Source organism: Mesoplodon mirus, assembly GCF_964341445.2.
Source record: "Mesoplodon mirus genome assembly, chromosome: 3".
In the NCBI taxonomy this organism is placed as follows: domain Eukaryota; kingdom Metazoa; phylum Chordata; class Mammalia; order Artiodactyla; family Ziphiidae; genus Mesoplodon; species Mesoplodon mirus.
Window position 1 is genome coordinate 80,083,282 of NC_138978.1, and position 21,472 is coordinate 80,104,753.

The 21,472-nt window shown below is 46.9% G+C and overlaps 1 protein-coding gene across 1 annotated transcript; it reads left to right on the forward strand.

Moving 5' to 3' along the window:
- Positions 1 to 365: 365 nt before the first annotated feature.
- On the forward strand, positions 366 to 16,603 carry LOC309799159 (protein FAM170A-like; the record flags this gene model as incomplete). Its single annotated transcript, XM_082612154.1, has 3 exons — positions 366 to 622; positions 14,860 to 14,990; positions 15,929 to 16,603. The coding sequence occupies exons 1-3, from the start codon at positions 553 to 555 to the stop codon at positions 16,601 to 16,603; spliced, it is 876 nt and encodes a 291-aa protein (XP_082468280.1). The 5' UTR covers positions 366 to 552.
- Positions 16,604 to 21,472: the final 4,869 nt, after the last annotated feature.

Here is a 21,472-nt window from a genome sequence, read left to right on the forward strand (position 1 = left end):
AAATTACAGGTATTGAGGGAAAATTGAAGCGCAGAGTTTAAAATGTCAATAATCCACAGGGAAACTGGAGACCATTTAAAATATTAATATTAAATCTCTATATAAGACATTAAAAGATCTCCAATCAAAATGTTCATTTTATAATAGATATGGTATGATACAATTTATAATAGATGTGGTATGAACCTTTCCCTTTCATGGGAAAGGTTCGGCTGGGAAACAGGAATTGTTCTTGAAAACGGGGCCTGTGCTATTGCAGAGACTGTGCTGTACCTAGGTCAACAGAATGCTCCGATGTCATCATTGAGGTCACAGAATCCTGCTGTGCGCCTGGCAACCTTGGAAACTTAACAGCCCTGGTGAGCACTAGGCAGCACTGCTGGTTCAATAAGTGGTAGCAGTTTTTCAGCCATTTAGGCGACTTGACTATTTTTATTTGTATTGAATCATTTCAACGGATTGCCCAAGAGCCAACAACGGCCAACCTGTAGGGAAGAGGAGGAGTTGGACATCTCTTGAGGCATCTTCTAAGGGAGACTTCTAGTTGGTACGATGAAACGGCGACAAAAGAGGAAACATCTGGAAAATGAAGAGTCCCAGGAAACTGCCGAGAACGGAGGAGGTATGTGGGGGGCAACTTGTCTGCGGCACATGGGTTTCTGCCAAACTGAAGCTTCTCTAGGAAGCGGGGGACTGAGAACGTGTCACCTGTGAAGCAGGGAGCGAGAGACCTTGTCTCACTGATGCTGCCGTATCTATCCGGAGGGTCCCCGTGGTGTGAGACGTCACAGAACGGCCAGATGCCCCCTGGGAGATGGGAGGTCAGCTCCGCTGGTCTGAGGACTCTCTCCTGGGGCAGCCGGGCCTGGAGCTTTGTCGGACTCACAGCAGGCTGCATCCTGCTTGCACAGACCTAGAGGTGCAGCTTTCCTCAGTCCCCGATTTCTCTCTTGTGCTCTTGGATCTTTCCCTGGGGTCATGAGGTGGGGGATGTGAAGGATGCAAGGATGCTGAGAGAGACCCATGAGTTGCTTGGCCTCTTTTACCAAAGTGGAAAGAGAAGCCCCATGAGTTGAAGGCCCTGTTGAAAAATATCTTGACAAATGGAATGCACTTTGAAAGAAGATTGTTTGTCTAGGGATGGTGTCATATTGAAAGCAAGGAGGATTTATTCCTTCAACAGGAAGAATTTCCCAAAGGAGATCAAGGGAAGGGAAGGGTTTTCCAGAGACTGAGACCGCGTGAGCGGGGGTGAGAAATGTCCTCAGGGTCCTGCGGGGAGCTCTGAGAGCCACGGGCCACGTGGTGCCTGCGTGCATTAAATGGAGGCGAGTAGCTTGCCCTGGGAGTGGGGTGGTCAGCCCAGAGCTCCAGCTAGAGGCCTCTGCCCCAGATTAGAGCCCAGTAGCTCCTACCAGGCCCAGGGCCCTGGAGACTGTAGGATGGGCCCTGGGAATGGAGCTCTAGACAGCAGGCAGATTTCAAGGCAGTGGCTGGGACAGGCTGGGGAAGGCAATGACTGCCCCTGACCATTCAGAATATTTTGCTCTATGTTCCTGTGTGTGGGGGGGTGTGTGAGAGAGTGTGTGTGTGTGTGTGTGTGTGTGCGTGTGTGTGTGTGTGTGGTAGTGCAGAGAAGAGTGAGATGAATGGGGGTAGAGTGCTTACCAGATATAAAGTCTGCGTGGTAAAGTTCTTGTCACCCTGCCTGGACCTGGCTGACACTCGGTGTACGTAAGAGTGTATACAGAATTCTTGTTAGGGGTGTTTTATGAGACAGTAACTCATACACCCATGTACACTCTGATGTAGCAAAAATATCACACACCCCACATATAACTTCCTTAGTAAACCACACACAGCACATGGAGGTATATACACGCATCCCTCCTGTACTATGTTCTCATACAACCCACCTGTATCACAATCCTCTCCTCCAACACCAAACGCTGGAGATGAGATATGTATATAGACACACACACTATATATATAGGACACACACACACACACACACTATATATACATGTATCTCAACTCTTGCACAAACACAGCTAACTTCAGCCATCTCTAAATACCTCTGTAAGAACCAGTCACGTGTCATACACACCACACTTATAACACATTCTTGAGTAATGCCAGACCCGCTTTGTACAAACCACAGTAAACCACAGTCTCAGTAACCCATGTCAGGATTGCCAGAGAAAATATGGGCTATCCAGTTCAATTTGAATTCCAGATAAACAACAAGTAATTTTTCAGTATCCGTATGTCCCACATATTGTATGGGCCATACTTACACTAAAACTAAGTCAGGCCAAATACTGCATGGGAATACTTACACTAAAAAATTATTCTGGGTTTATCTGAAACTGAAATTTAACTGGGTGCCTTGTATTCTTGTTCGCTAAGTCTGGCAACCCTTATATACTTACCACCAGCTGATGTATTATATATTTATTGTAGTTTGGTTTAGTGTGTATCTTCCCCTACTAGAATGTGCAGCGTTACCAAAGACTACAACAATGGAAGAGTGCCGGATACACAGGAGTAGCTGCTTACTGAATCTTGGTGAATGAATGAATGAACACGCACCATAAATACAAGCCACACCATGTAATGAGGAAAAGTTACATGTCCCAGAATTCCTGACTTGTGAACAGAAACCATGCACACAAAGGCCACAGACACAGATAGACACGTCTGCACTGTGCTCCCCACGCCAACCCCACACTTACCACAGACTTAACTGATACACATCACTCACTCTTCCCACACACTCACAGTCACCACCGAGGCCTACATTACCAACTAGACAGTGAGAGAATAAGTATTGATTGGAATTAAATCCTGGAGGATCCACTGGGAACCACACTCTCAACTGTGTGTATTCACTGCACCTGACACGTGTCACACACTCAGTAAATATTTGTGGACAGAGGACTGATGAACCCACCCTGAGACTTTCATTCCGCCCTCAGGAATCTCGAAGTCACAAGAGGATCCCCCTCGGCTTAGATCCACTGTGGTGGCCCAAGGCTGCAGCCCAGGGGCAGGGGAGGTCTCCTCTGCCTCTAAATACCTCTTGCGTACTTCTACTCTGCGCACGCTCAGCTACGCTGGTAAGGGCGCGGGGCTCCTCAGGTGAGGGGGTGCTTGGCTGTGAGGCAGGAGGCACACAGATCCCAGGGAGGCTGAGAGGAAATCCAGGGTCATCAGAGGTGATGAGGGCTCTGTGGAGGAGCCTGGGCAGGATGGCAGAGCTGTTCCGAGGGCGTGGATGCCAGCTGAGTCTGGGGGTGTGTGTGTGAATACTGCTACTACCATGGTGGGGAAGTCAAGGAGCAGGGGCCGGAAAGGTCTGGGCTTGAGGTGGAGGGAAGAGGGACCAGATTAAGCATCTTCAGAGGAAACTGTAGGCTTTGTCTTTGCCTTTGCTTCCAGAGAAGGACAGAGTTCTGCATCATACACCTCCAGCCTGAGAGCAGGACCATCCAGCTCAGGTGCACACAGCTCACACATACACGCGCCCTCCAGGCACAGCCCTTCTCAGTGCACATCAACCCCAAGCACGTGATCCACAGTACTCTCCTGCACCACAGACCCATTCCACAAGGAATGCACCACCGATATTCCGAAACTCACACTCCTCGTCGTACACGCATCCACCCGTGTCGCTCACATACCACAGCCCTCACCACCATACTCCACACCCCTGTATACAGACACCGCTCCAGTATCCCCCCACACGCACATGAAAAGCCCACAGATGACACCAGATACACCGCTCCGTCCTACGGCCAACAGACACCAAGCTCACGACATAGCTACGTCATGCAAATGTCCCTCTCTCGTCTACCACACCTGCTCCCTCAGCTTCTGGCACAGCCCATGCATGTTATTATGTTTTTAATTTCCTTTTTCAGGAATCCGGAGATCACATCGAGACACTGCCCAGCCTAAAGCACCCCTAGCCCAGGTTCAGGAAAAAGGGGAGACTGCTCCCCCATCACACTGTGTCTCCTCCTCACCCTCTTCACCCTGTAAGCACTATCTGCACCCAGACAAAGAGGAAAGGGGCATGAAAATATACTACATGCAGGTACAAGTGAACAAGGGTGTCGCTGTCTCCTGGAAGACAAAGAAACCCTTGGAGTTGCCTGAAAAGCAGCTGACGATAGAAGAAGTGACCCTTCCTGAGGATGCGTGCACAGTAGGCACTTACCCTTCTGATGTGTTCACCGAAAGCCTCCTGTCTGACAGTGAGCCCACTGGGGAGGAGAAAGAGTATGAGGAAAGGGCAGAGCCAGGCAGCCCATCAGGGTCACCTGCAGTCCAGGAGAGACCCAGCGCCAAGACACCGGCCTGGATGGTGACCATGGAGACCGGCTTCAGGTGCATGGCCTGCTGCCGGGTCTTCCACACCTCGGAGATCCTCCAGCAGCACGTGAAGGGCGGCGTCCTGCAGGGCTTCGGCTGCCGTTTCTTTCATCTCAACATCGCCCAGTGGATGGCCAATGTGGAATTCGAGAGCACCCCTGAGGAGGAGGGCAGTGTGGAACCCGAGACCACCTCTGAGGATGAGGAGGACGAGGAGGACGAGGAAGAGAAGCTAGAAGGCCCCAGCCCGAAGAGACCCCGCAGGCAGGGTCTTTTCTCTCTTTTGAGTTCCACACAGCAACTGAGATTCATGGGACAGAAGATCCTGGAGACGGTGTGGCCTTGGAAGAGGTAAGGCTTGAGGCTGGCACTCTTCTGAGCCTATGTCACGAGGGCCCAGAGGAGTCTAAGGGAAGGGGCCGCACACATGTGCTGGTTTACCTAATGGCTCTGCAGTTGCATCAACTTGGGACACACCCAGCACTTCCAAAGGAATTGAGCTCTGTTGACTTCAACAAGAATGTGGAGCCTTTTCCTAGGAGTTTTCTCAGGGTCTGCACGATGGACCTCAACTCTTAGAGGACGTACCACCAGCAGCTCCTTGTCGGCAGAGAGAGCCAGGAGTGGTCTCAAGAGAGGACAGGGGCCCTTGCAGGACCGGAACTTTGAGGTCTGAGAGCCTGCCTTGGGCCTGAGCTGAGATCTCACCCGGACTACTGTACCTAGCCTTCTGTGACAAAGGGGAATATGAAAGAGAGTCACGTGGAAATGAGGTTCCCCGAGATATGGAAGTGTTCCAGAACCTTCGTTGCGTGGTAGTTGATCTGGAGCCAAGCTCACTGTGGTGTGTGTGGCTCTGAGCATTAAGGCAACGCTGGAGGGTAACCCTGACCAGCAGAGCTTGGAGTGCTGCTTGTCTCTTCCTGTTCTACCTCATTTAATTTATCCCTTCCAGGGAGAAGAACGGACCCTCGGGAGAGTAGCAGACAGAATGCCGTGGTCTGAAGGAGGATGAAGGGACCGGCACTCAGTCTAACATCATATGACAATAGGAACGTCCTATGCAATAAAGGGCATTTTCCAAACCTTTCCTGGATGTTTTAGTTAATTACATTTTTTCTATCTATGCATCTATCTGTCAGTCATCTACATCTGTATCTTTCAAGGTTTGTGAACAAGCTTTCACATAAGCACTAGAGACGTCCGCCAGCGTTTTCCAGAAGGAGGCCTGGAAATTGCTGGGGACTTCTCACAAATAGGGAATGGCCACAACCCCTGCCACACAGACTATGCGCGTGGCCCTCCTGACTTACTCCCACTCTCTCTCTGAATTTCCCAAGGTCTGAGATGAGGGTGCTGGCTGGAGGCAATGATCGCGGGCAGGCTGAATCTTCTCCAGATTCTGATTCTCTTCCTGGGCCTATCGTCCTCAAGCACAGTCTCCATGTCCCTGGTCACACTGATCTCTCTCCTTCAGTCCTTCCCTCCCTCCCTCTCCGGCCTCCCAGTGCAAAGAATACTTTTTTACATTTGAGACGAGATTTATTGTTTGTGCACAGAATTCTCACCTGTTCTACTGTGGCCTCTGTTTTGAACATTCCAAAGCTGAGAATTTTCTTTTTTTCTCCCTCATTTCTGCTGAGTCTTTACCTTCCTAAAGCAGTAAACTCAGAGTGCCTAGCTGACTGGAGGGGGAAAAAAATCCAGGCAGCAAAGAGAAATAATAAAAAACGTATCAGTTAATTTTTGATAGTGTTATCCAACTATATATTTTTAAAATTTTGGAATAATATTAGGAATATTCTCTTTATAAAAAACTGAATTATTGGGCTTCCCTGGTGGAGCAGTCGTTAACAATATGCCTGCGAATGCAGGGGACATGGGTTCGAGCCCTGTTCTGGGAAGATCCCACGTGCCACGGAGTAACTAAGCCCGCGCGCCACAACTACTGAGCCTGCGCTCTAGAGCCCGTGTGTCACAACTACTGAGCTCACGTGTCACAACTACAGAAGCCTGCGTGCCTAGAGCCCGTGCTCCGCAACAAGAGAAGCCACTGCAATGAGAAGCCTGTGCACCACAGCCAAGAGGAGCCCCCGCTCACTGCAACTAGAGAACGCCCGCTAGCAGCAACAAAGACCCAATGCAGCCCAAAATAATTTAATTAATTTTAAAAAATTGAATTAGTTTCAAGGGTACAATGTATAAAAGTACAATAAAAGCCCCCCTTCATAACGCCCCAACCCCACTCTCAAGATGGAATAGATATGCTGTGATACAATTTATAGTCGTAGTACTACTACTCCTCCCACCGCAGCCGAAATCCTCTGAGCCAGGTGCAGCAGCTTCCTTTCACAATGCTAGGACCGGCCACAAAACAGATGATAATCCCTTTGGACATTTCAAGGAGCAGCACCAAGGGAACAGTACCTGGGAAATGCCACTGACAGCTCAGAATATCCATGGCATTTCTAGGGCCTCGGCACTGCTCTTGCTCTGGGAATGAAGGTCCAAAAAGCACATCGGAGAATGTTCGTAATTGTAAACAAGCTGCACCTTTGAAACACAATCTACATAGAACCACATATACAAGCCTGCACAATGGATGAAGCCAACGTCTTCTCCATGATTGACCTTCTGACAACTTTGTTGTCTCCTCAACCATAAAAGGTGAACTTCAAACTCACGACCTTGCCTTGTCACCAGAAACATCCAAGCTTGGATCACTCTTTCTAAGACCAGATATTGGCTCTGTGAACTATTAGAGACTTGTCACATACACAGAAGTAGAACAGGATTATTTCTATCTACCTGGGGACCTGGAGTCTTTCACATTGCTCCTGTTAAAACTCTCAGAACACCAAAACTGTACCTACAAAGGGTTCAAGCTATGACACTCCCAATTTTCACAAACCTCCTCATCTCTTGTGAGTCACATGCAGCCAATTCCAGGAATTGGAAACATGGTTGTGAGGATGAAACTGACTTTGGGGCTCCCCTTGGATATGGTCTTCCAGACTTACCAAAAGGCCATTAAGAGGACGGTTTACCCCACCTCAGGGAAACCCGAGGCGGTACTTGCAGTCAAGGGCTGGCCATGGCTTCTGAGCTACATCCAGAAAGAATTTCATACTGTACCTGGATCTGCTGAAGCCATTTCTGACTGTCCGAGAGCCAGCATGTACCGCTCCTCAACTGCCTCCATTGTGGATCATCAGTAGGGCTGTCAGATTTACTAAATAAAAATACAGGATACCCAGTTAAACTTGAACTTCACATGAATAGTAAGTCATCACTTTTAGTATAAGTAGATCCTATGTACTATTTGGGGCATACTTATCTTCAGAATATACTCGTTGTTTTTCTGACATTCATATTTAACGGAACAGCCTATATTTTATCTGTCAACCCTACTCATCAGAAATGATGGAGTCTTATAGAGATCCAAGAGATGCCTCAGAGCATCCTCAGCTTTTATTTCTATGTCCTGGACAGTGAGCACGAGCTTCCCACTCACATTAATTGGCTATAATGGAGTATATTCTCCATTTTAGAGCCTTTTGTACTTGTCATTGTTATCATCTTCCTTATTTTAAAGACAGGTTTATTTTTCCCCAAACTTAATAGCTCATCCAAAAGTATTTGGAAGTTCATTCGACAAGGGAAAAACAACATGATTCTGAAAAGTGAAGGAAACCGCCTGGTGTTTAGTCAAGAAGTAGTAGGGAGATTGAAAAAGCCAAACTTAATAAGCAAATCTCTCCAAGGGTATTTTCAGAGCTTGGTACCCTCCCACACCCTGAAAATATTATTACATCAAGAAGGTACAACCTGCTAACCAAATGTAAGGCTCCCATATGATTCTATCAAACTGAGGATGCTTCTTTACTAAGCAGTGAGCACACTTGCTGCCCCAGGGACCTTGGCAGTTGCAATACAGAGCTCTTCCCTTTGGGATGGAAACAGCAAGTTTTCCTGTGGTCTACACGCTGGCCCCCAAAATACTACACTCCCAATACTTGTCAACTTTAAGTATTTTTCTACATATCTCCATTTTTCTGTTACTATTTGGACTACATCCTAGCCTTGACACTACATAAATTGCATTCAAGAAGCTATTTTTAAAAGTTGGTAGGAAATCTTACACATATAGCTTACAGTCCCTGGCTTACTTTCATCCAGGTGCATAAGGGTTTTCAATAGTACTCAGGTTAGTTACCCCGTATCACAGCCCCACGCTTCTGTCAGAGATACAAAAATGTAACATGGTATTTAAAGTTTTAGTTGCCAAATCATCAAGCCTCCCAGACAGAGGCAATAGAGCAAAATGATTACAGAGGCATGGATTTTGATTTGCTCCAGTGTCTTGGGCAAGTCACTTGGCCTCTGTATTTATTTGTACTTATCTGCCCTTTTCTGTCCCTTGGGAGTTATAATTGTACCTAGTCCATGGGTATGTCGTACAAATTATCTGTAAAGTAGTTAGAAGAAACCGACACAGAGTAAGCACTCCACAGACATTGGCTATTAGCTACTGGAAATATTTCTCCATGAAACAGATTACTTTATCAGTGGATGACTCGGTGGGAGACAGTGAATCACAGAATCACAGCATGTTGAAAGTGACCTAGTTCACACCCTTATGTGAAAAAAAGAAAAGTGTGCATGGGTAGAAAATGTCTGAAAGTTTACATAACGAATAGTTCATCATGTTAACTTTGAGGATTAGAATAAATCAGGAAAGGAGGAAAGAAAAACTTGAGTGTCATTCAATTTCTACATCATTTGTGTTTCTATACTGAGACTCTGAATACACTGGAAGCGCAATTTTTTTTAACGTGGCGGGATAAAGGTTTTCAAGTTCTCCTGATACATCCGTATTATTATTTCAGAATTGCTGGCATTTCTTGCCATCTTCGGATCTACACCCATCTGAGTCAGGGGGCCATTCTGGACGGAGGAGATAATAGAGCAGAAGTGAAGTGAGAGAAAAGGAGAGAAAAGATTTTCTCTTTTCTCTTCAAAGAGGAAAGGTCTTTGGAATGGGAACAACTCACAACCAAACTTTGGGGAAAGGATGTGATAGAAAACGAGACAGACATCCTACCCCTGTGATGAGAAGGATTCCCTGGGCTGGATGGAGCGAGGTCACAGGTGGCTGGACAAGGAAACCAACGAGGGAGAAACACACACAAGTGCAGAGCAAACACCCCGAGGCCACTCAGCCTGACTCCATGCAAACATGTGTCCAGCAGCCAGCCCTTCACCTGTGGCTCCCCAGCAAGACAGGTACCTCGGGGGTGCCAACTCATTCTGAGTCCATTATGCCTGGTCATTCATAAACCGCTGTCTAACTTGTGAGGAATAAACTCTCAATGTTTATGAGGAAATTGGGGAAGGAGATTGGAAGTTTACTTAAATGGAAAAAAAAAAAGAGTTCAGGAAGGCAGGAGGGTAGAGAGAAAAGAAAAGGACCTTAAAAGATGGAAAGGATTTGCCAAAGAAGAGAAAGAAAAAGAAATGATTCCGAATGGGTTAACCTGCACCTAGGAAGCTAAGGAAGATTATTGATGTGTGAAGACTATGGAATAAAGTGAATAAAATTTATCAGAAGTTGCTGAGACTATGGTAAGAAGCATGATTATCAAATTATGAATTGGCTGCAATGGCATTCTAGGGGGACACTAGGAAGGGGAAACAAATGTTCATGAGATGACAGTGGCAGGTGGAAAGTTGTTTCAGGGGAAGATCAGTCTTGCAGAGGGTGTATCAGAGGAGGGCCAGTGTGAGCAAGCAAGGAAATACTAAGTGTATACGGTTCCTTCACTGAGTGCACCCAGCCCCGTGGTCAGCCTTGAGAACAAGCAGGACTTCAGGTACTGGAGCTACATTTCAGTCATCAAGACTTGAGAAGACACCCTTAACTCAGGTCTTCTCTTCAAACTCCATCTTTCCTTCTTGACCTTCATTTGGCCTCTTCCCTGACCCTCAAGCTGTGGACTAAGGCCACAAGAGCAAGATGGGTCACTAGTGTCCTCCATCCCCTAGCGACTGTGCTTCACATCAGTGGAGTACCGAAGGCAATAACCAAGTAACAGACACAAGAGTGTATGAAGACGAAGAGATTCTGATAAGGCTTTCTGTGACAGTGTGGGCCGAGTCGGCTGTATATGCCTGCTATCACCTGAAGGATGAGCAGCCTTAGGGGAGAAGTGCTCAGAAGGCAGAGCCTGGCTCTCTAGAGGCTCTGCGTCCTCACAGCCCACTCCAAGACCTCAGTTGCAGCTTCGGCCCCCAATCTCTCTCCCTCTGCCTACTCACAGTTTTTGAAGTCTTCTTTCCTCCACATTTCTCTTGAGCGGTGGGGGAGGAAGATGAGGTTCAGGCCAGCTCAGACTCCCCTGGGATCCCAGCAGGATGCCTATCATGAACCTCCCACCTTCTAGGAAGCTCCTAAGATCTCCACACTTGGGGGAGGTTTCATTTCATCTCTGCTTCAAATTGCTGGCTGGAGACGGCCTGTTGGAAGGTGGCTAAAAGCAAGTAGGAATCTTCGGGCAGCCTGGCCCTTCTCGACTGTCAGACATCTTCAGGGATATTCTAGGAAACGTTGTTTGTTCTAGAGAAGGGAGGGAAACAATCCAATTGTCCAATAATGCTTGAATGGAAAATAAATGATGCTATATGCATGTGATCAAATAATATCAAAGAGTCAAAAATCAAAGACCTAGATCTATATGGATTCACGTGGATAAATTTTGAAAACATAATATTGATTGAAAGAAAATAAGATAAAGAATGTTAGATTGTGATAACAGGTATGTAAGTATTTAAATTTTTAAATCAATTAAACATATTGCTTCTATATATATAGACACAAGAAAATAAACTTTATCCAAAGAACACATTATTTACATTTAATATGCTCATTTATCTAGGAGACCCAAAAGAACCCACAGATAAAGTAGCAGGAACTAATAAGACGGTTCAACAAGGCACACACAACAAGATTAATAAATTTTATAAGTCAATCAGGCTCCTCTACACTGGCGATAACAAATTAGAAATTGTAAAAGAAAATAAGAAAAAAAGAAGTTCTAATAATTGTCACAAGAGCCATATAAATTATTTAGAGCTAAGCATACGTAGAAGGCAATATAACTAACAAACTGAGTACGAACAGATAAACTCCGCCCAACCCAAGGTTAGGAAAAGACTGTTGTTACTTTATGAGAACAGACCCCCTGCTTAAGGAGCACATCAGTAAGTGAGAGTGAATCAAAGAAACACAGCATTTGAAAAGTCAGCGAGTCGAAGCCTCTTGATCGCACATACAGAAGCTGAAACCCAGATAGGTTGAGTTACTTGCTAAAGGGCCCAATGTCCTGACTCAAGGACTAGCATTTTTCACTCAGTCGCAAGACACAATCAAATGCAGTACCTTGGAAAGAGATGGGGAAAAAATGAAGAAATCAATTATATAGCTCCTCATCTTTAAGTACAGAAATAGCCGTGACAAAATTACACGTATTGAGGGAAAATTGAAGTGCAGAGTTTAAAATGTCAATAATCCACAGGGAAACTGGAGACCATTTAAAATATTCATATTAAAGCTCTCTAGAAGAGACATTAAAAGATCTCCAATCAAAATGTGAATTTTATAATAGACATGGTATGATACAATTTATAATAGTTATGGTATGAACCTTTCTCTTTCACGGGAAAGGTTCGGCTGGGAAAAAGGAATTGTTCTTGAAAATGGGGCCTGTGCTACTGCAGACACTGTGCTCAACCTAGGTCCACCGAATGCTCTGATGTCATCACTGAGGTCACAGAATTCCACTGTGCGCCTGGCAACCTTGCAAACATAACAGCCCTGCTGAGCACTAGGCAGAACTGCTGGTTCACCAAATGGTACAAGTTTTTCAGCCATTTAGGAGACTTGACCATTTTTATTTGTATTGAATCATTACAACGGATTGCCCAAGAGCCAAGAAGGGCCAACCTGTAGGGAAGAGGAGGAGTTGGACATCTCTTGAGGCATCTTCTAAGGGAGACTTCTAGTTGGTACGATGGAACGGCGACAAAAGAGGAAACATCTGGGAAATGAAGAGTCCCAGGAAACTGCCGAGAACGGAGGAGGTATGTGGGGGGCAACTTGGCTGGGGCACATGGGTTTCTGCCAAACTGAACGTTCTCTAGGAAGAGGGGGACTGAGAACGTGTCACCTGTGAAGCAGGGAGCGAGAGACCTTGTCTCACTGATGCTGCCGTATCTATCCGGAGGGTCCCTGTGGTGTGAGACGGCACAGAACGGCCAGATGCCCCCTGGGAGATGGGAGGTCAGCTCCGCTGGTCTGAGGACTCTCTCCTGGGGCAGCCGGGCCTGGAGCTTTGTCGGACTCATAGCAGGCTGCATCCTGCTTGCACAGACCTAGAGGTGCAGCTTTTCTCAGTCCCCGATTTCTCTCTTATTCTCTTGGATCTTTCCCTGGGGTCATGAGGTGGGGGATGTGAAGGATGCAAGGATGCTGAGAGAGACCCATGAGTTGCTTGGCCTCTTTTACCAAAGTGGAAAGAGAAGCCCCATGAGTTGAAGGCCCTGTTGAAAAATATCTTGACAAGTGGAATGCACTTTGAAAGAAGATTGTTTGTCTAGGGATGGTGTCATATTGAAAGCAAGGAGGATTTATTCCTTCAACAGGAAGAATTTCCCAAAGGAGATCAAGGGAAGGGAAGGGTTTTCCAGAGACTGAGACCGCGTGAGCGGGGTTGAGAAATGTCCGCAGGGTCCTGCGGGGAGCTCTGTGAGCCACGGTCCACGTGGTGCCTGCGTGCATGAAATGTAGGCGAGTAGCTTGCCCTGGGAGAGGGGTGGTCACCCCAGAGCTCCAGCTAGCGGCCTCTGCCCCAGAGTGGAGCCCAGTAGCTCCTACCAGGCCCAGGGCCCTGGAGACTGTAGGATGGGCCCTGGAAATGGAGCTCTAGACAGCAGGCAGATTTCCAGGCAGTGGCTGGGACAGGCTGGGGAAGGAAATGACTGCCCCTGACCATTCAGAATATTTTGCTCTATGTTCCTGTGTGTGTGTGTGTGTGTGTGTGTGTGTGTGTGTGTGTGTGTGTGTGGTAGTGCAGAGAAGAGCGAGATGAATGGGGGTAGAGTGCTTACCAGATATAACGTCTGCATGGTAAAATTCTTGTCACCCTGCCTGGACCTGGCTGACACTCGGCGTACCTAAGAGTGTATACAGAATTCTTGTTAGGGGTGTTTTATGAGACAGTAACTCATACATCCATGTACACTCTGATACAGCAAAAATATCACACACCCCACATATAACTTCCTTAGTAAACCACACACAGCACATGGAGGTATATACACGCATCTCTCGTGTACTACGTTCTCATACAACCCACCTGTATCACAATCCTCTCCTCCAACACCAAACGTTGGAGATGAGATACGTATATAGACACACACACTATATATATAGGACACACAGACACACACTATATATATATATATATATGTATCTCCACAACTCTCGCACAAACACAGCTAACTTCAGCCATCGCTAAATACCTCTGTAAGAACCAGTCACGTGTCATACACACCACACTTGTAACACATTCTTGAGTAATGCCAGACCCGCTTTGTACAAACCACAGTAAACCACAGTCCCAGTAACCCATGTCAGGATTGCCAGAGAGAATATGGGCTATCCAGTTCAATTTGAATTCCAGATAAAGATCAAGTAATTTTTCAGTATCAGTATGTCCCAAATATTGTATGGGCCATACTTACTCTAAAACTAAGTAAGAACAAATACTGCATGGGAATACTTACACTAAAAAATTATTCTGGGTTTATCTGAAACTGAAATTTTACTGGGTGCCTTGTATTCTTGTTCGCTAAGTCTGGCAACCCTTATATACTTACCACCAGCTGATGTATTATATAGTTATTGTAGTTTTGTTTCGTGTGTGTCTTCCCCTACTAGAATGTGCAGCGTTACCAAAGACTACAACAATGGAAGAGTGCCGGATACACAGGAGCAGCTGCTTACTGAATCTTGGTGAATGAATGAATGAACACGCACCATTATTACAAGCCACACCATGTAATGAGGAAAAGTTACATGTCCCAGAATTCCTGACTTGTGAACAGAAACCATGCACTCAAAGGCCACAGACACAGACAGACACATCTGCACTGTGCTCCCCATGCCAACCCCACACTTACCACAGACTTAACTGATACACATCACTCACTCTTCCCACACACTCACAGTCACCACCGAGGCCTACATTACCAACTAGACAGTGAGAGAATAAGTATTGATTGGAATTAAATCCTGGAGGATCCACTGGGAACCACACTCTCAACTGTGTGTATTCACTCCACCTGACACGTGTCAGACACTCCGTAAATACTTCTGGACCAAGGACTGATGAACCCACCCTGAGGCTTTCATTCCTCCCTCAGGAATCTCGAAGTCACAAGAGGATCCCCCTCACCTTGGATCCACTGTGGTCGCCCAAGGCTGCAGCCCAGGGGCAGGGGAGGTCTCCTCTGCCTCTACATACTTCTCCTGTGCTGCTTCTCCACGCAAGCTCATCTACGCTGGTAAGGGCGCGGGGCTCCTCAGGTGAGGGGTGCTTGGCTGTGAGGCAGGAGGCACACAGATCCCAGGGAGGCTGCGAGGAAACCCAGGGTCATCAGAGGTGATGAGGGCTCTGTGGAGGAGCCTGGGAAGGATGGCTGAGCTGTTCCGAGGGCGTGGATCCCAGCTGAGTCAGGGGTGGGGGGCGGGTTTGAATTCTGGTACTACCATGGTGGGGAAGTCAAGGAGCAGGGGCCGGAAATGTCTGGACTTGAGGTGGAGGGAAGAGGGACCAGATTACGCATCTTCAGAGGAAAATGTAGGCTTTGTCTTTGCCTTTGCTTCCAGAGAAGGACAGAGTTCTGCATCATACACCTCCAGCCTGAGAGCAGCACCATCCAGCTCAGGTCCACAGCTCACACATACATCCGCCCTCCAGGCACAGCCCTTCTCATTGCACACAGAAACCCCAAGCACCACAGCCCCATTCCACAAGGAATGCACCACTGATATTCCCACACTCACACTCCTCGTCGTACACGCATCTAGCCACATCCCACACATACCACAGCCCTCACCACCATACTCCACACCCCTGTATACAGACACCGCTCCACTATCCCCCCCACGCACATGAAAAGCCCACAGATGACACCAGATACACCACTCCGTCCTACGGCCAACAGACACCAAGCTCACGACATAGCTACGTCATGCAAATGTCCCTCTCTCGTCTACCACACCTGCTCCCTCAGCTTCTGGCACGGCCCATGCATGTTATTATGTTTTTAATTTCCTTTTTCAGGAATCCGGAGATCACATCGAGACACTGCCCAGCCTAAAGCACCCCTAGCCCAGGTTCAGGAAAAACGGGAGACCGCTCCCCCATTACACTGTGTCTCCTCCTCACCCTCTTCACCCTGTAAGAACTATCTGCACTGTGACAAAGAGGAAAGGGGCATGAAAATATACTACATGCAGGTACAAGTGAACAAGGGTGTAGCTGTCTCCTGGAAGACAAACAAACCCTTGGAGTTGCCTGAAAAGCAGCTGAGGATAGAAGAAGTGACCCTTCCTGAGGATGCGTGCGCAGTAGCCACTGACCCCTCTTCTGATGTGTCCACCGAAAGCCTCCTGTATGACAGTGAGCCCACTGGGGAGGAGAAAGAGTATGAGGAAAGGGCAGAGCCAGGCAGCCCATCAGGGTCACCTGCAGTCCATGAGACACCCAGGGCCAAGACACCGGACTGGATGGTGACCATGGAGACTGGCTTCAGGTGCATGGCCTGCTGCCGGGTCTTCCCAACCTTGGAGATCCTCCAGCAGCACGTGAAGTTCGGCGTCCTGGAGGGCTTCAGCTGCCATGCCTTTCATCTCACCATGGCCCAGCTGATGGGCAATGTGGAATCCGAGAGCACCACTGAGGAGGAGGGCAGTGTGGAACCCGAGACCACCTCTGAGGATGAGGAGGACGAGGAGGACGAGGAGGACGAGGAAGAGAAGGTAGAAGGCCCCGGCCCGAAGAGACCCCGCAGGCAGGCTGTTTTCGCTCTTTTGAGATCCACACAGCAACTGAGATTCATGGGACAGAAGATCCTGGAAATGGTGTGGCCTTGGAAGAGGTAAGGCTTGAGGCTGGCAGTCTTCTGAGCCTATGTCACGAGGGCCCAGAGGAGTCTAAGGGAAGGGGCCACACACATGTGCTGGTTTACCTAATGGCTCTGCAGTTGCATCAACTTGGGACACACCCAGCACTTCCAAAGGCATTGACCTCTGTTGACTTAAACAAGAAGGTGGAGCCTTTTCCTAGGAGTTTTCTCAGGGTCTGCACGATGGACCTCAACTCTTAGAGGACGTACTGCCAGCAGCTCCTTCTCGGCAGAGAGAGCCAGGAGTGGTCTCAAGAGAGGACAGGGGCCCTTGCAGGACCAGAACTTTGAGGTCTGAGAGCCTTGGGCCTGAGCCGAGATCTCACCCTGACCACTGTACCTAGCCTTCTGTGACAAAGGGGAATATAAAAGAGAGTCACGTGGAAATGAGGTCCCCCGAGACATGGAAATGTTCCAGAACCTTCGTTGCATGGTAGTTGATCTGGAGCCAAGCTCACTGTGGTGTGTGTGGCTCTGAGCATTAAGGCAATGCTGGAGGGTAACCCTGACCAGCAGAGCTTGGAGTGCTTCTTGTCTCTTCCTGTTCTACCTCATTTGCTTTATCCCTTCCAGGGAGAAGAAAGGACCCTCGGGAGAGTAGCAGACAGAATGCCGTGGTCTGAAGGAGGATGAAGGGACCGGCACTCAGTCTAACATCATATGACAATAGAAGCGTCCTATGCAATAAAGGGCATTTTCCAAACCTTTCCTGGAGCTTTTATTTAATGACATTTTTCTATCTATGCATCTATCTGTCATCTACATCTGTATCTTTCAAGGTTTGTGAACAAGCTTTCACATAAGCACTTGAGACCTACTCCAGCATTTTCCAGAAGGAGGCCTGGGAATTGCTGGGGACTTCTCACAAATAGGGAATGGCCACAACCCCTGCCACACAGACTATGCGCGTGGCCCTCCTGACTTACTCCCACTCTCTCTCTGAATTTCCCGAGGTCTGAGATGAGGGTGCTGGCTGGAGGCAATGATCACGTGCAGGCTGAATCTTCTCCAGATTCTGATTCTCTTCCTGGGCATATCGTCCTCAAGCACAGTTTCCATGTCCCTGGCCACACTGATCTCTCTCCTTCAGTCCTTCCCTCCCTCCCTCTCCTGCCTCCCATTGCAGAGAATACTTTTTTACATTTGAGACGACATTTATTTTTTGTTCACATAATTCTCACCTGTTCTACTGTGGCCTCTGTTTTGAACATTCCAAACCTGAGAATTTTCTTTTTTTCTCCCTCATTTCTGCTGAGTCTTTACCTTCCTAATGCAGTGAACTCACAGTGCCTAGCTGACTGGATGAAGGAAAAAATCCAGGGAGCAAAGAGAAATAATAAAAGAATATATCAGTTAATTTTCCATAGTGTTATCCAACTACATATTTTTAAAATTTTGGAATAATATTAGGAACCTTCTCTTTATAAAAAACTGAATTGTTGGGCTTCCCTGGTGGAGCAGTGGTTAAGAATATGCCTGCGAATGCAGGGGACATGGGTTCGAGCCCTGGTCTGGGAAGATCCCACGTGCCATGGAGTAACTAAGCCTGCGCGCCACAACTACTGAGCCTGCGCTCTAGAGCCCGTGTGCCACATCTACCGAGCCCACGTGCCACAACTATGGAAGCCTGAGTGCCTAGAGCCCATGCTCCGCAAGAAGAGAAGCCACTGCAATGAGAAGCCCGTGCACCACAGCCAAGAGGAGCCCCCGCTCACTGCAACTAGAGAATGCCCGCTAGCAGCAACAAAGACCCAATGCAGCCCCAAATAAATTAATTAATTTTAAAAAATTGAATTAGTTTCAAGGGGACAATGTATAAAAGTACAATAAAAGCCCCCCTTCATAAACCCCAACACCACTCTCAAGATGGAATAGATATGCTGTGATACAATTTATAGTCGTAGTACTACTACTCCTCCCACCACATCCGAAATCCTCTGAGCCAGGTGCAGCAGCTTCCTTTCACAATGCTAGGACCCGCCACAAGACAGATGATAATCCCTTTGGACATTTCAAGGAGTGTCACCAAGGGAACAGTACCTGGGAAATGCCACTGACAGCTCAGAATATCCATGGCATTTCTAGAGCCTCGGCACTGCTCTAGCTCTGGGTATGAAGGTCCAAAAAGCACGTCAGAGAATGTTCATACTTGTAAACAAGCTCCACCTTTGAAACACAATCTCCATAGAACCACATATACAAGCCTGCACAATGGATGAAGCCAACGTCTCCTCCATGATTGACCTTCTGACCACCTTATTGTCTCCTCAACCATAAAAGGTCAACTTCAGACTCACGACCTTGCCTTGTCACCAGAAACATCCAAGCTTGGATCAGTCTTTCTAAGAGCAGATATTTGCTCTGTGAACTATCAGAGACTTGTCACATACACAGAAGTAAAACAGGATTGTTTCTATCTACCTGGGGACCTGGAGTCTTTCACATTTCTCCTGTTAAGACTCTCAGAGCACCAAAACTTTACCTACAAAGGGTTCAAGCTATGACACTCCCAATTTTCACAAACCTCCTCATCTCTTGTGAGTCACATGCAGCCAATTCCAGGAATTGGAAACATGGTTGTGAGGATGAAACTGACTTTGGGGCTGCCCTTGGATATGGTCTTCCAGACTTACCAAAAGGCCATTAAGAGGAAGGTTTACCCCACCTCAGGGAAACCCGAGGCAGTACTTGCAGTCAAGGGCTGGCCATGGCTTCTGAGCTACATCCAGAAAGAATTTCATACTGTACCTGGATCTGCTGGAGCCATTTCTGACTGTCCGAGAGCCAGCATGTACCGTTCCTGAACTGCCTTCATTGTGGATCATCAGTAGGGCTGTCACCTTTACTAAATAAAAATACAGGATACCCAGTTAAACTTGAACTTCACATGAATAATAAGTCATCACTTTTAGTATAAGTAGATCCTATGTACTATTTGGGGCATACTTACCTTAAAAATGTACTCGTTGTTTTTCTGACATTCATATTTAACTGAAGAGCCTATATTTTATCTGTCAACCCTACTCAGCAGAAATGATGGAGGCTTATAGAGATCCAAGAGATGCCTCAGAGCATCCTCAGCTTTTATTTCTATGTCCTGGACAGTGAGCCCGAGCTTCCCACTCCCATTAATTGGCTATAATGGAGTATAGTCTCCATTTTAGACGTTTTGCTACTTGTCATTGTTATTATCTTCCTCTCACAGCAGTGAGAGGCCCGCATATTGCAAAACAAACAAACAAACAAACAAACAAAAAGGAATAAGCTTGAATAATTCCTCCAAATCTCAGTGGTTTAAAACAACAAAGGTTCATTTCCCGCTCGTTGTACATGCCCATCATGGGCTGCCTAGGAGTTCTGCTCTTCGTTTTCCTTATTCCTGCCCCCAGCTTGACAAAGCCACCTCTCTCAGTCATCTTTGTAGAGAGAAAGTATTCTGGAGCCTCACACTGGCAGTGTGAGTTCTCGCCCAAAAGTAACACACATCACTTCCACCCAAAATTGTTGACCACAATCTTATTTTTAGGGAAACCACTGCCCAAAACTGCCTGCCCTGACCAGGCCCGACAGTAACCACTTTCACGAGTTATCTTAAAACAGGAGGTCCTGGTAAAGAACGCGGAACTAACCAACTACCACCAACCGGAAGAATTAGGGAAAGGTCAAAAGGAGAGCGGATACTCCCGTCCATATGTCCTACCAACCTCCCAGAATCCTTCTCTCTGGAACCTATCTTAGCTGAGCAATGTGTGCACCACCAGAAAGGATCCTGAGTCAGAATGACTGGCCGGAGACAACCCAGAAACTAACCCCATCACCATAAAACCTGAGACTGCGAGCCACATGGCAGAGCAGTTCTCCTGGGTTCCCTTCCCCTCCTGCTCTGCACCCGGACACCCCTTCCCAATAAAGTCTGTTGCTTTGTCAGCACGTGTGTCTCCTCAGAAAATTCTTTTCTGAGTGGTAGACAAGAGCCCACTCTTGGGCCCTGGAAGAGGTCCCTCTTCCTGCAACATTATCATGTGTCTCTCCATTTTCTAAACTCCTTAGGCAAAAGTAATTGTGAACAATACTACTGAATAGTACAGAAACCATACAGAAAAATTCTAATCCCTCCCTGTTAAATAGGAGACTTGACAAAACCACCAAGCTATGCATTCACAAAACTGGGTCTAGAACTCACATCTCTTAGGTCATGATTCAGAACCTTTTCCCACTATGCTATATGTTAGGATTTTTACACCAAGACAATGTAGTTGGGTTAATAATGCCTTTCATTTTTTGTTTTTGTTTTTTTTTTTCATAAATGGATTCAGGAGGGAGGCTTTGGAAGCCCCTAAAACACTTGCCTTAAACTGAAAAGCAACTGGAAAATAATCCCACTGCCTTTTGAAATGTTTGACCTAGTAAAGATTAGATGTCTGGGAGGCTTTTAGGTTCTGAATATAAGGAATAAAAAGGAAACAATCTTCCTAAGACTTTAGGAAACAGGCGGAAAAACTCTTGACTCCCACTTTGCTATTTTGATTAGCTCGTTGACACTTCAGTTCTTTGACTAATAGCAGTGGCAACAGCTGGAGTTTAGCCAAGATATAAGTATATATAATAGGGTGGCGGCCCCTGCAGAACCACATACCACTGTAAATGCTTTAGCTCAATCCTACTTGCTCATAGGTCTGTGCAAAGTAACAAATGGTTCTGAAACATTTATTCCAAATAGCTTTCTTAGTATTACTTTAAAGATAACTTGGCTGCCAAATACTTGCTCCCTGGTGAAAAAGAATGCATATATGGGAGGAGGATTTATGTATCAAGATATGCTGCTTATTTCCCTCCTGCTGATACA